Source organism: Anoplopoma fimbria, chromosome 17, assembly GCF_027596085.1.
Source record: "Anoplopoma fimbria isolate UVic2021 breed Golden Eagle Sablefish chromosome 17, Afim_UVic_2022, whole genome shotgun sequence".
NCBI lineage: Eukaryota > Metazoa > Chordata > Actinopteri > Perciformes > Anoplopomatidae > Anoplopoma > Anoplopoma fimbria.
In genome coordinates, this window is record NC_072465.1 from 27,346,223 (window position 1) to 27,360,795 (window position 14,573).

Genomic DNA, 14,573 nt, shown 5'->3' on the forward strand with positions numbered 1-14,573 from the left:
TGCAATGCTGTGTTGCTGTTTCGGCTGCTTCCTTGTTTCTTAACTTCTGTTTTACACTTCCCAATGTGCAGTAGCATCAACGTCAAATTAAACCTCTCAATAAAAAAAAAAAAAAAAAAAAAAAAAAAAAAAAGCCATTGCTTTACATTTGACACATCAGTTTGCATCTGCTGCTGTTTTGCTACGGCCATTTTGCATTCCTCATAGAGAGGATCATGCTTAATTCAGTCAGGGATGCAGAATGGCTCGAGTGACGTAGGTGTTGACATACTTAAAAAACTCAATTATCTGAGAAACCAAGATACACTTGATTTACCTTTTCTAGAAGTTGACTCATTCAGACGCCCCGGAAACGTGAATCAACCATACGTAGGTTAAACATTTCATAGAATTGCTGCAGTGTTTACAATGATCTACAGGTCTCATGACGCAGAATACTTTACATCACATATTATACTCTACTGCTCTGTTTTTCCTTTTTTTTTTTTTTTATGAAGTTCATTGTTAATGATATGAAATGGGGTTAAGTGCATACAGTTAGTAATGTGCCATAAGTAATGTTTGCAAAGAGGGAAGTAAAAGGTAAGTAGAGATGTGTGACACACTTTTTTTTGACAAAAGCTAGCTACATATAAACACATAACAACCGTTTACAGTTTGCTAGCCCAGGGTTGATCATGCATTCACATCTGGTTTTGCATCTCCAATGTTTGGGGCTCTTTCTTCCCACAGGGAGGCAGATCAGATCAGCTTGTCATAATACTAATGTTGCCTCCCCCCCCAACCCCCTCTGTCTGCTCTCTCCCCCCCCCCCCACCCCCCTTCCTCTGCAGGTCCAGGCCTGGCGTTCATCGCCTACCCCAAGGCTGTATCCATGATGCCTTTCCCTACAGTCTGGGCAATTCTCTTCTTCATTATGCTGCTGCTGCTTGGCCTCGACAGTCAGGTTAGCGGAGATATGAACTTTCACACATTTGCATCTGTAAAAAAAGGATATGGTGATAACACTCGCAGACAGAAGTTATTGAGGTTCCCATGAGCAAACGCACCGGCCAATAGCAGAGGCCTGTGCACAGACTTTAAGGTTGTTTAAGGTGTTTCAAAAGCTTTCTGTAGCATATTTTAATCTCTTGGTAAAATATAGAAATGTGTGAGTTTCTGTGCAATTTGATTTCTACGCAAACAAACCTCATTATCAAAAAAGAAGAAGCCAACATAAATCGTACCAACAATTAATTTAATTAAAGATAACTGTATTCTGCAGATTCTTTTTGAGAGAAATCAATTAATCGTTTGGTCTATAAAATGTCAGAAAATAGTGAAAATGTTTCTCATAGTCCAAGGTGATGTGTTTAAATGTCTTGTTTGTTCATTCCTAAATCTAAAGATATTCAGTTTATTATCATACAAATCAAAGAAGATCTGGGAAATCACCTTATATGAGACCATTTTTGTTTAACAAAATACTTTAAGGCCAATGATGCTCACTCAACCTTCCCAGAATAGATTTATTTAAAACTGCTTTAGCCAAATTAACACATAAATGGCTTCAAGCACCGGCAAGAGATGTAAATCCTATAATGAAACATCAGTGATGCTTTTATTGACCAAATGAAACTAAAAGGACGACCTCCAAAATATGTCATTCATACTATTTCCATGTAATTCCACCACTGTGTCTCTTTGTCTCCCTGCAGTTTGTGGAGGTGGAAGGGCAGATCACATCACTGGTGGATCTGTATCCGTCCTTCCTAAGGAAGGGTTACCGCAGAGAGATCTTCATCGCTATCATCTGCTGCATCAGCTACCTGCTTGGACTCACCATGGTTACCAAGGTAACAACACTGCAGTTAGTGACAGTGTGGGCTCCGAGGTTGCCACGACGTGGTAGTAGCAGCGCGTGGAGCTTAACAAAGAGCCAGTTGTGACCAGAACATATGCAGGAACATTGTAAATGTCAGAAAACTCCGAAACGAATACTCCCCAATGGTTTCAGTGCCTATATACGATAAACAACGGGGGGAGTACCAGTACTTTTTCATAGTTGAGGAAAGAACATATTGATAATATATATATATATATATATATATATGTATAAAAGCAGTGACATTGTTCATACTGCTATTAGTGTCTGTCCCTGGGGAGATGACAGGGGGCTATTTATACTGTCAAGTCATGAGAACTTTCCTTCCCTCCTCTGGTATTAATAGATACACTAGACCTGACTTGGCTTTTCCAATTCTTTCTCTTCCTACTCCTTCTCTTCTCGTCTATTTCTGTCTCTTGTCTGTTTTCCCCTGTTTTCTCATCACGTCTTACTCCTTTCTGTCGGGTCCTCTCATTAGCTCCTCCCGTTTCTCTGAAAAAGAGCGTTTGCCTTGTTCTCGTTTTGTTGCTCACACCTTGTTCCTCTTCGCCCGTGTTCAATCTCTTTGTCGACTTTTCCTCTAACTTGGAAATGCACACATTTCTTTCCCCGTCAGTTACACAGACGCATCATTGTGATGCATCGTCCTCCTAACGAACCCAGACCCTTCTCACCGGCGGACATTTTGACTTGCCAAAAAACAAGTGTAACTGTCACGGTGATAAAGGGCTCTAGTGTTGTGCATTGGGCTCACTGTGGCTTAGCAGCACACCTACACAAAATGGAACCAAATCCCCTTGTGATTTGTTACGCATGTGCCTCTCCTGGCAGTTCATAGCGTAGCACAGTTGGCTGTGAGAAGGGTCTATTAAAGCTTCTCATAGTTAGAGATGTTGACCTTGAGTGAAAGCACTGTTGGGTCTATAAGTGGAGTGTTCTGTGACCCGTAGAACCGAGTGCCAAAGTGATTAATCCAGCACAATCTTTTCTTAAATCAAGACCAGTGGTGTTTTTATTTGATTTGGCCCGTCCATCTCATATGCGAGATGCCAATAGCATCTGTCACAAGGCACTTTCTAAAGAGATTTATGCAAGCTGTGAACCCATTGGCAAGGGACTATGTACTGCTCAGTGTTTAGAGCCCTAACCCTATGTGCACAAACAATGAAATGAGTAGAATGATGTTAACTATCTAGAGTTACACAAATCACTTAGAATGACAAGTCTAGTTGTAAAATACACAATTTCTCCTTTTTTTTTATTTCCAGTGAAAAACATTCTTTAAAACCAATTGAGACCTTTTTTAAATGAATGTTGATAGTTAACAATGTTTCTGTCCATGCAGTGTCTCCGTTCCTCCTCTTCCTCTCACGTTCCCCGTTCTCTTACGGCCTCCAAGATGATCGAAGTGTCACCCTCTATCATCCCTCTTTTCTTCATCCATCCTCATCCTCTCCTTCCTCTCGAACCTGGTCTCACGCAGCGTTCGACCTTCTCGCTGTCATTCTGTATTCTGCCCCGCCTCTCTCTCTCTCTCTCTCTCTCTCTCTCTCTCTCTCTCTCTCTCTCTCTCTCTCTCTCTCTCTCTCTCTCTGTCGTTCCCATGACAACATCTTTTTATGGCTGCGGTGGCCTGGTTCAAGTTTAGGATTCCCATGATTGTTAAAACAGTTTTCACACTGGACACACACACACGCACACACACACACACACACACACACACACACACACACACACACACACACACACACACACTCGGATACAGTAGCCTGTCTCACGTGTCGGCTGCTCACGTTTTTGGTTATGTCTTGAAAATCTCTGTTAACAAGTTCTTGATCTACAAAACTAAAACGGTATGCACTGAAAGGCAAAGGTTTTTCCTATTCAAAGTGAGAGGAAGAAAGAAAATATTGTCTTTTTAGCTGAAAACACTGTGATTTTAACGCTCCGTTTGTGTTTGTGTCTCTCTGCAGGGTGGCATGTATGTTTTCCAGCTGTTTGATTTCTATGCAGCTAGCGGTGTGTGCCTTCTGTGGGTGGCATTCTTTGAATGTATAGCTGTAGCCTGGGTTTATGGTGAGTACCATCCTTCTAAATATAACTAATTACTGTGAGCCTGAGGGATGTAATACTAAATATACTTCCTAGCTGACTTTAGTGGACAGGAAATGAATGTTCCTAATGCATTGTCTCGTAATGTCTCCATGCACTGAATGTGACGTCCGTCTGTCTTTACACTCAAAGAGCATCCACTCTGGAATAGATAGAAGTTCATTTAGAGACAGCAACGCAGACCGCAAACGCAGTTGCATGCAACTTCAAAACAACAGAAGGTTTTATTATATTCATTTTGAAATGAAAGTAGTTTTGATGGAACATTGGATGCTGGTCATCATCCATGCACAAGGAATTCAAGATTATTTTCTGTCTATTTCTATTTCTGTTGGTTTTTTCTTTAAAGTCCCCTCCAATGAGAATATATATATATATATATATATTTATATTTATATATATTATATATATATATATATATATATATATATTTTTTTTATCCTACAAGAGAAACCATGAGCAGAATAAGAGGTCAATGGCATTGCATAGCATGTCCACCTTGTAACTGAAGTGAAACAATGACTCTAAATTCTGGATTCAGACAGCCAGGGTTTCATATGTCACATTCATAAGGAACCAATCACAAGGTAGCCCCGCCCCCAAGCATACTCTGCTTTATGGTCTGTTTGACTCTAAATGGAGCATCATTTACTAAATGAACATCATGCTGTATTGAAGAAGACTTGAAACTAGAGATTGAGACCATAAACTCATGTTTACAATGTTTACTGAGGGAATACATCAACTAAAGAGTAAGGTCATTTAGTTTGCGAGCAAATTTCTTCAAAGTCCAGTTGTTCTCGAGGTTAAACTGAAGAGATATTGTTGGTCAAAGGTCACTGGGACCTTACAAAACCAGTTTTTGGCCATCAATCAAGAATTCATATGCTAATTATGACAATGTCACACTAATGTCTAATAGCATGAAATAATGAAGTGTTAATAATGAAGACATTTTTGACAGACATGGATGTAAACTACAAATAGACGGGTTGGCAGAGGCATAACATTTCTTTTTACGTGAGATAACAATGCTGAACAAAACATAGATAATGGAAGAGTAGTTTAACATACTTTAACACGTGTTTTGAGAAGGACTTTTTCTTAAATTAATTTTTTGTATGCCCTGTGTAAAGCACTTTGCCTCTGTGTTTGAAATGTTCTGCACAAATGATCTTGCCTTGCCTACTAATTGTTGTAAAATAAGTAGTTCTGGTGCTGAGTTAAAAGTGTATATGCAACACAATAACCAGACTGTATTTCACTGTCTTCACAGGCGTTGATAATTACTACGATGCACTTGAGGACATGCTTGGCTACAGACCAAATGCTTGGATGAAATGGAGCTGGACTATTATCACTCCTTTACTGTGCATGGTGAGGGCCTGTTGTTATTAACATGAACAGTAAACTGATGATGAGTTTGACTTCTTCTTCCTCTTTTCTTCATGAAAACCATTCTTCTACTTCCTGAAACTTGTAACACATGTTTCTTAAAGAGAAATGCTGTCATTTGACGTTCTATATACAGTATTTACCTTCATTAATGCTTCATTAAAAGTAAAATATCCATAAAATAATTAAATTAAGTATATATCCCATTGACGCCGTCGAGTCATTGTCACCATGTTATGTTTGGTACTTAGAAACTATTACACCCTGAACAAGGCGGTAAACGTTGTTACGTGGACTTGGTGGACATTAAAGTCTGTTTTGAAGAAGCCAACATGTACACTCTACATGATAGACATTTCTAAAATGTGAATCCATCCCTTCCATGGCTGACCGTTGTTCATCCTCCTCTCCAGAGCTGCTTTATCTTCTCCTTGGTCAAATACAAGCCATTGACGTACAACAAGGTCTACGAGTATCCGGACTGGGCCATCGGAATAGGTTGGACTCTGGCCTTGACCTCCATGATCTGCATCCCCATGGTGGTTGTCATCAAGATCCTCCGATCCGACGGGCCGCTCATTGAGGTGGGTGGAGTGGTCATCTTGTTTATTTATGTAGCTGACGCTCTGTATGCAGATTTTGTCGGTTTTGTTTATATGAAATGGTATTTTTGTCCATATTTTTAAGCTTATACCCTTTTTCTTTATCCCCCTCTCCATTATTTCTCACTCATTCCCTCTCTTCCCTTCCCTCTCTCTGTTGTTTCCACCTCTCCTTTAACCCCACCCTTCTCTGACCCTCCTCCTTCCTTCTGCCCTGCAGCGCATTAAGGCGGTTGCCGCTCCGGTTCGCGGCGGGGCCAGCTCCCGTCCCGCCGACCACCGCGGCCTCAAGGAGCTGTCCTACCCTCTGGACCCCAACGGGAACAAGGGCCTTCTCATGAAGGCCCCCACCCACACCATCGTAGAAACCATGATGTAAAGGAATGAGGCGGAGGCTCTCCATGAGATCGCTCTCCTCTCCTCTCCACTCCTCTCCTCTAAAATGCTTCTAAAGCTAGCTAGTTTTTCTTTGTCTATCTGTCTATCTGTCTGTCTGGTGGACTGATAAGGGTTTTAAGGAAGAAAAAAAAAAAAGGTTGCCGTTTCAAATCTTATCCGACGACTTTGGAAGTAGTTTGATCTCAGTGGGTTTTCTAAAGAGGGTAGCAATCACATTTCAAATCTATTTCTGAATTACTCACAATTGCTGGTGCTGGACTTTTCCTATTTGTAATGTCCATGTGACAACACGTCCCACTATTGTCTACTCTAAAGGCAGAGTGCAAATTAGATCCAGCCCCCGGTCATACGCTGGTACGTTTATGTTTGCTACGTCAGCTACTTTCTGCAGAATACCAGCCATTGTTTTAAAAAAAAAAAAAAAAAAAAAAAAAGAAGAAGAAGAAGAAAGTGGTTATTGAGTCTTGGAATCAAACAGCCTTTTGTAGCCACAAAATGAAAAAAATAAGAAATTCCCAGTTGATCACAGATTACCAAAATAAGTTCTTTGGGACTGTTCTTATAAATATAACAGCTCTTTGCCTGTGATATGATGTCACATTCGGAGGGCATGTGCCGTAGGGTGATTCTGTTCCACTGTGTTCAGAAAAGGCCCAGTTAGGAAGAGATGGAAGAACGCGGCACTGCAGGTAGAGCATCATTAATTAAAAAAACATGTTTCTTATCCGTATTAGAAACATTTTGGTGATATTCCAGCTGCACACGGCAACATTTTCTTGAGAAATATGACCAAACCAATCAATCTAAATATCTGTATTCTCATTTCTAATAGACAAAATTGCCTGGTGCAGCTTAAAAAAAAAATTATCAAATAAATCTATTATCACAGCAATGATAGCCGATGACCCTTATCAAGCCAGGATCCTGGTTTATTTTTTTAAAATGCACCTTAGCACAAATATCCCCATCTTCCATAGACTGACACTATGGCTCAATGAGAAAAACTAGCACTGAGGCTGCATTGGGGAAACCTGCTCCTGCACAAAGAGAGAGGTATCTGAAAGGATTTGAAGTGTGGAGGTTGAACCCTTGAGTGTGTTGTATGTGGCGTACTGTACAGTAGTAGCTAATCAGTCTATCTATATCTATCTCTATCTATCTTTCTCTGTCCTAGACCAGTTTACAGTACGTTAGTGACTGCACTAGGCACTCTTGGCTTACAATTTTTGGATTGGATTTCTTTTCTTTTCTACAGAGGAAGTTACATTATTATTAGTTTTTCCTCTGTCAATGTTTAGATTTGTTTTTTGTTTTTTTATTAAGACTATAATATTATTGTTATTCACTATTGATGATAATTGCTGTAGTTTTACATAGAAGAAGGAACACTTATATAAATATCGGGTGAAAATACTAAGCTATTATACAAATCATACATTTACAGCGGCAGCCATTGTAGTGATAATCCTCGTTTGTTTTCCGCAGCATTGGCCCTGCCAGCAATTCCGTCTTTTAGCGACTAGCAAACAAACAATGCAACCGTTTCATCCCCCCGAATATTTTCTCCTGTGGGTCAAACATTCAGCGAGCAGTTCAATGTACAGTTAAAAAAATGGGGATTCTACAATGGCTCCATCTGTAAGTTGGTAGGCGTTAGGGGGGGGTTTATAGCTTTTTCCTCTTCTGTAAATACCAGGGGACAGTATTTCATTTGGTCAAATTCTGCCAAAAAGGGCACCGTAGGAAATGGTTAAACAGCATGTCACCAACGTAATGACCCAAAGCAACGATTGGTTGGGTGACACCCCCAACAAATCAGACTGTCGACTCCTCTGAGCGCCAAACTTTCCTTTCCAGACTCAGCTGGCTGCAGACCAATCAGAGCCAGCGAATGACATGAGTTTGGTCACGTTTTTTTTTAATTTCCCCCCCCGCAGTCACCATGTTGCTTGACTTCACTTGTGAATGAGAGCTGAAGAGCTTCATTTCAAAGAAGGAACCTCAACCGTTCTGAAAAATCAGTTTAACGGTAGTTGACAGTTGTACAGATTGCAACATAAATCTTGGAAGTTAGCGGGTATTTGGGTGTCTATCGTCATTTGGGATTATCGGAAAAGAGTTTCGTGGCATAGCAACGGTAAATAAAACCACGTAAAATCTAAATCATTCATAATCTCGAACTGTTGCGTTATATCAGACTCTGCCTGAAATTCAAATGAAGCCTAACCAAAAATGAGAAGAATTGTAAACTTAACTTCTGATTGAATATATTAGTAAATTAAAACTTTGAAATTCGGCACTATATAAGATGTTTTAAAGACATGACACTGGCTGAATGATTATCAGAGAAGTACGACATTTACCAGCGTTAGCTCGTCTGTTTAAGGGGTCTCCATGTGTATGTGTCTCCAGCGACCGTCCACTCAGGACTTTCTGTTTAGCTGATATAACCCAGCTTCCAAAAAATTTCAATTGTAATTTTGTGTTGACAAAGAGACATTTAACGGTAGCAATCAAAATGGATGTAACTGTCCATCTTGAAAAGGCCATTGGGTCAGTTCTTTGCCGCATAGAATGGAATATACATCACACCTCTACTGCCTAATGTAATCCACAAACGAAGGCAAAAAAAACAAAAAAAACAGAAAGAGTGAGTCAAAGTGAGATATTATCGCACCTTATTTGTATAATTTGGACTTCATATGAACTGATGGGGCCAAAAGAAAAACACTGCCATCTTTTTAATTCAGGGTCCTCATTGGTCTCTATAGTAAAGGAAAAGAAATATCTAAATACTGTCAAAACCCTTCTGTTTTCTGAAAAGCACAAAAGCAGACAAATTTAAAATAGATCAAAAATGTTAATAAACTATTCATTCACGTAGAAAACATACAGTTACACAGTACACATGCAATGCAGGAATTTGACCGACAACATCACATCAGAAGTGATCGTGAAATCAGGGCATCATTTTGTGTGTCATCTAAGCTTTGATCATTTTCTTTTTCAATTTTTTCTTTTTTTGACGGTTTTATTTAATTTCCTCAACTAGAATAAAGTAGTTCATATCATTAAAAGGGATTTGTGAAACCAAATCCACAGCAGACATCTATTTTCATACAGTAACAAACTTTTCCTATATAAGTCGTCTTTGTACAGCTAAGCTCCCATTGCAGACCTCCCATTTTAATACCGATACAAAGCTTCGTTTTAATGTTAAACTTTTGTACAGATCTGGTCCCTCCCCAGAAGGATCTCTGCACTAAGGTGAAAAAACGAAATGGAAGTAATGCTTAAAGGAAAGATCTGCCAGCAACTTCCATTAAGAACAGCAGCATCAGATGCGTTACCCTGCATATACAAAAACATATTTATGGCGATTGGAAAGCTAAATATTGTTACACGGATTGGTCATTTTTAAGATGCACAAAATGGAGATTTTTATTATGTGGGGACCTCAAGAAATGTTGGAAATGAAATATCTGTTTGCAAAAATAATTAAAAATAGATTTAAAGCAGGTAAATATGACTGAACTTGCTCTATAACTGAAAGAAAGCGTTCCCTAGTGCTAAGGTCCTTCTTTTGTTGGGGAAACATGGACCAGAAATAATAACTAATGCAGTCATTTATTGGTTTATTCTGCCTCTCTGTGTATATTCCCAGTATGTACCAGTTCCTCTGCCTTCTTACACTCCCCCTTGAGTTAGCCTCCGTAAACCTTCCTTTAACCTAAGCTAACAGATTTTTCTCAGAGAAAACAAATTTGCAAGAGAATCGAAGCATTAGCGATGCACAAAGTTTTTACCGCCGAATGTTGAAATGTGAAAGTCACCTGCGGGCGATTGTAAAAGTTTCTGAAGATTTTATTTTTTAGGGTAAAAAACAAAGAATTAGTTTCATTCTTTTTTTTTTTTTCTTTTTTTTATTGATCTTGTTTTATTGAATTCAGACGTTTTCTTGTTTTATTTTATTTTTGATTGTGTGTCTGTCACATTTGCCTTTTGTATTCCAAATATAGTGTATTTGAACCTCTTTCATCGGAGTAACATGTACAACTATCAAGCAAAAAAAAACAAGCAAAAAAAAACGACAAAAAAAAGCTAAGATTTGTTACGTGCAATACTTTGTAGAATACTTTTATTTTTTCTCGCTGTTTTTCCAAGAGGTGGTAGCAACCTTTGAAAAAAAACGACAGCCTGTGAATTCTTGCTGAAGAAAATTTGAACCTTCAGGGTCCAGTTAAATTAAAACCGGCCACAAAATGCTTCGCAGTGCGGGACTAAACCAAACCAAACCACTTCTCCATCAAACATCTTGTGGTTTCCAAATGCACTGAGAATGATACAAATAATTTTGTGAAATCAAACCGATTTTCTTAGCGAAACTTATTTTTTTGTGACAGACTGCTAAATTGTGAGTTTGTGAGGGGTATGAAACACAGTAACACTGCCATTAAGCCCACCATCTTTCTACCTGCGATTTATATCTCAGTACTGCTGTGCTGCTAAAAAAAAAAAAAAAAATCAGGCAGCTTTCCAAAAGCACGCCACGGACCAAAGTTCACCATTACCAATCAACAACACATCGGCGAGACCTGAAGTCCAACCAGTCACCTTACAATGGTCTAAAGTCTCATTTGCTTGTGATGGAACAAATACCTTGGAGTCATTTCGGCTGCTTTTGGGAAGCCTGCCCCTCAGCAACAAATGCAGTAAATCCAATAAAAAAAAACCCAGATTGAACCATATCAAATGTGGGCTTTTCTTTTAAAACCTTGTATGCAATTTCTACATCCTGCTTATTCAGACATTTCTAAATCCAACTCCACCTCGCCAAAACCCCGCAGCCTTAGAGCTTTATCAAAGAACCTGAAGAACCAAACCACATCCACAGGAACATATGACCAGAATTTAAAAAATCCCACGTTGCCTACATCGTCTTCATTACTGGTATGAAAACACCACCATATCTGCAGGTTTCAGAATCTAACTGTCTGTTTCTGTGATTAAGATGCAACATTTGGAATACATATGTGACCTTCGGGCTATGTAGAGGTGACACAAAATCTGTTTTGTCGCTGAAGTCACTGTGACCGTGCGGCTGTGAAGGACGACACACGGGGCTCCATTTTCTACCTCAGCGCTTCGGTTCCATGTTTTCTGGCTACTCAGAGACACAAATATCATGTAAATTACATTTTTGGCGTTTTTAGCTTTTACTCAAGTTTTGTCTTCTGGCCGTACAATTATCATTCCTCCTTTTTACTCAAACAATGATCTCAGCGCTAAGTCCTCTGGGAAATGGAGTCCCCGTCATCCTCCCCATCCTCTCTGTCGCCAGACTCACTCTGTATATTGTTTCCAGTGACAATGCCTCTGTCTTTCCTGCATTATAATACTGTATGCCAGCCCTTCCTTTTTAAGGAATGTACATGAGAAAATGTTTTTTAATTCTTTCTGAAGGAAAAAAAACATTTTAAAAAGAATTTGAAAGGTTTTATTTTTTATTTCTATGGCCAACCTGTAAGCTAGGTTAAAAAAAAAAAATGAAAAAAAAATATGTGTTTGAACAGGTTTTACAAAGATGTAAAACTTTTTTTATTTCTTAATAAAAAATTTGTCTTCTGAAAACAAGCTCTTGAGTTTTGCTTTTTTGTGTCTGTACATCGGGTGGTGTAACACACATACGCACACACAGATCATTCCATTCAAGTTCCATTCCAAACTCGTGGGAGTTATGCACCTAAATCCTCTCGACATCATAATAAACTCTAATCCCACAAAGCCTGTATTACAAGGTTTAAGGTACTCGAGCCAACGCGGGAGGCCGCATTCCAACACGTCTACTGCTGCCAGCTTTCCTGAAATATGTATAAGTAGTCCAATGATTTGGAAACTGCTTAGTGGCAATTATTATAACAGGGCAGTTATATGTATATGCATTTAACATGTATGTCAGTTGGCACCTGATTATGATGCTGAGACTTTTCTTTTTCCCAGGAGATTTGTCAAATGCTAGTCACGTGACTCGTTAGTGAAGTTGACCATGAGAGAGACTCCTCGGCTGTGATTGGTTGTTTTTCTTCGGGTGCATTGGAATCTTGCAAGCGACCAATAGGAGCACTGAGAATAGGCAGAGGAACCAAACTGTTTCCGTCCCGTGTTCTACTGTCGAGATGTAGCGATGTAGTGGCTTTAAGGTAACGTCAATGCTTTTCTTGAAGTGATTAAGATAAATAAACATTGTCCTATGGCTGAGGTTGGCTGGGTTGAACTATGGCCGAGGCGATCCCTGGTTGGTGATTGGTTACGACATGGCAGCCCTTTGGGGACATAAGACCTGCTTCCCACAACAACGTGCTTGAGTCTGCTTCGTGTCCGGCCTTTCTTGACGTTTGTGTCTGTTGTGTTTCAGAGTAAATCATCGGATGCAAGAACCTTTGTAACCGTGGGAACTGTGTTTTTTGTTTTTTTATGAATGCATTTTCCCAAAGTCAGGGGTTTGTGTTGGCTTCATGGTGGCACTACAACCCACAACAAATGAGCTAAACCAATCCATCCTGTGCTTACAAAAAACAAAAAGTTACACTCTCCATCACTTACCTAAGCTAAGCTAACTACTAAAAACAGGAAAGAATAAAAAACCGTACCTCCAATCCCTCATACATTGAGCTGCATGTTCTGAAACGATGCCAGTAAAGCAGCTCCGTTAAGCTGCTGGAAACGGCTTCAGTTAACGGAATATTTTGACCCAAACATCCGTTTCACAACAAGGCAATAAAGGCTCAGACATGCTGGTGATTAATAGAAGCTGGGTACTGAACACAGCTAATTTTCCCAGACTGTAATTTTCCCTCAACAGCTGAGGTTACATTCGGTTACTTTTTTTTAAGTATTATGAGTGCTACACAAAATACTAATTTAAAAATGTCCTGTTTGTGCTTCACAGTAAAAGGAAGACGGAGGGTTCTTTCACACACATTACAAATCCAGTCAAGTCTTTATGTTGATTTTTAATTTTGTCCAGAAAAGCGACACAAATACCACCACTTCAATTATGATTATTGCTTCCATGTAAACCAACAAAAGTCCCTTCATTCATCAGGAAACACAGAAGATGATTCTGGCTAATATTAATTTTGCCGTTGTGTTGCCGCAGTCTGAGCTTTAAATAACTGGCACTCCAGGGAAAGAAACACAACCGCTGACATTTCCATTCTCAAGCTGCCAACTCCTAGAATAGACTTTGCTGCTGAGAATTTCTTTTCCCATTTCATCTTTACGACAGTTTCTTGGCCTTCACACGGAGCAACAAGCAAAAACAAATCCGTCTGCATTCAAGATTAGTGTTTTCTGGTACTTTCGCCCTTTGTTCTGCAGTCAAAAATAGAACAGGAAATGGAAAGGCAAAGCCAGTGAGGGATGATGTGAGAATCAAGTGTGGACAGTTTTGATCCCAGGATGTTTTGGTTTCTTCGCACAGCCCACAGGGACACCGAATACGCACTTTTTTCCCATGTGCCTTTGCAGATTTCTCTAAAAGTATTTTCTATTTCGGCATAATATACTCTGACTTATTTGTGGTCTTTTTCCACGTACTGTACTGTGACTATTTTAGTCATGCTAAATATTGATGGTTTTCATGGTCTTTTTTGGGATACTTGACTATGCCTTTTTTCATATTATTTTTTTACAAACATACCACAGACTTTTTTACAGATTTTTCTCAAATACTATAGTTTCCAATGTACTCTGCGATTACTTTTTCTTTCGGACCATGCCGACTTATTTTTTAAATACTTATGAGACTGTTGTTATCGGTCCTTTAAATTCATATTCCCATACCGGAAATCGAACCCAGGCCGTTTTTGGACTATGTTCTTTTTTGGACATTTTATACTGTGACTTTGAGTCTATTTGAGTCGTACTATACCTTTAAAAAAAGAAGATATTTCTATATTTCGACTTTTTTAGTCATAATATACTATAACATTTTTTATGAGCTCTTTTGACATACTATACTATGACTTTTTTATGACTTTTTTTCGACATACTGAACTACGACTTTGTTCGGTCTTTTTCCAACAGACTATACTATGACGTTTTTAATGATACTGTACAATTCCTTTTTTTCTTGATTTTTTTTCGACATACTATACTTTGACTTTTTTTCTTGACTTTTATCCACATACTTTACA

The 14,573-nt window shown here is 39.0% G+C and overlaps 1 protein-coding gene across 1 annotated transcript in view; it reads left to right on the forward strand.

Annotated features, from left to right (window-relative positions):
• The window catches only part of slc6a6b (solute carrier family 6 member 6b), a 37,447-nt gene extending 25,444 nt beyond the window's left edge, over positions 1–12,003 (forward strand). The window contains exons 10-15 of the mRNA XM_054616973.1: positions 834–946; positions 1,698–1,835; positions 3,841–3,943; positions 5,256–5,356; positions 5,788–5,958; positions 6,197–12,003. Of these exons, the coding sequence (XP_054472948.1) occupies positions 834–946; positions 1,698–1,835; positions 3,841–3,943; positions 5,256–5,356; positions 5,788–5,958; positions 6,197–6,355 (785 nt within the window). The 3' untranslated portion in view covers positions 6,356–12,003. The remainder of the gene's footprint in view (positions 1–833; positions 947–1,697; positions 1,836–3,840; positions 3,944–5,255; positions 5,357–5,787; positions 5,959–6,196) is intronic.
• Positions 12,004–14,573: the final 2,570 nt, after the last annotated feature.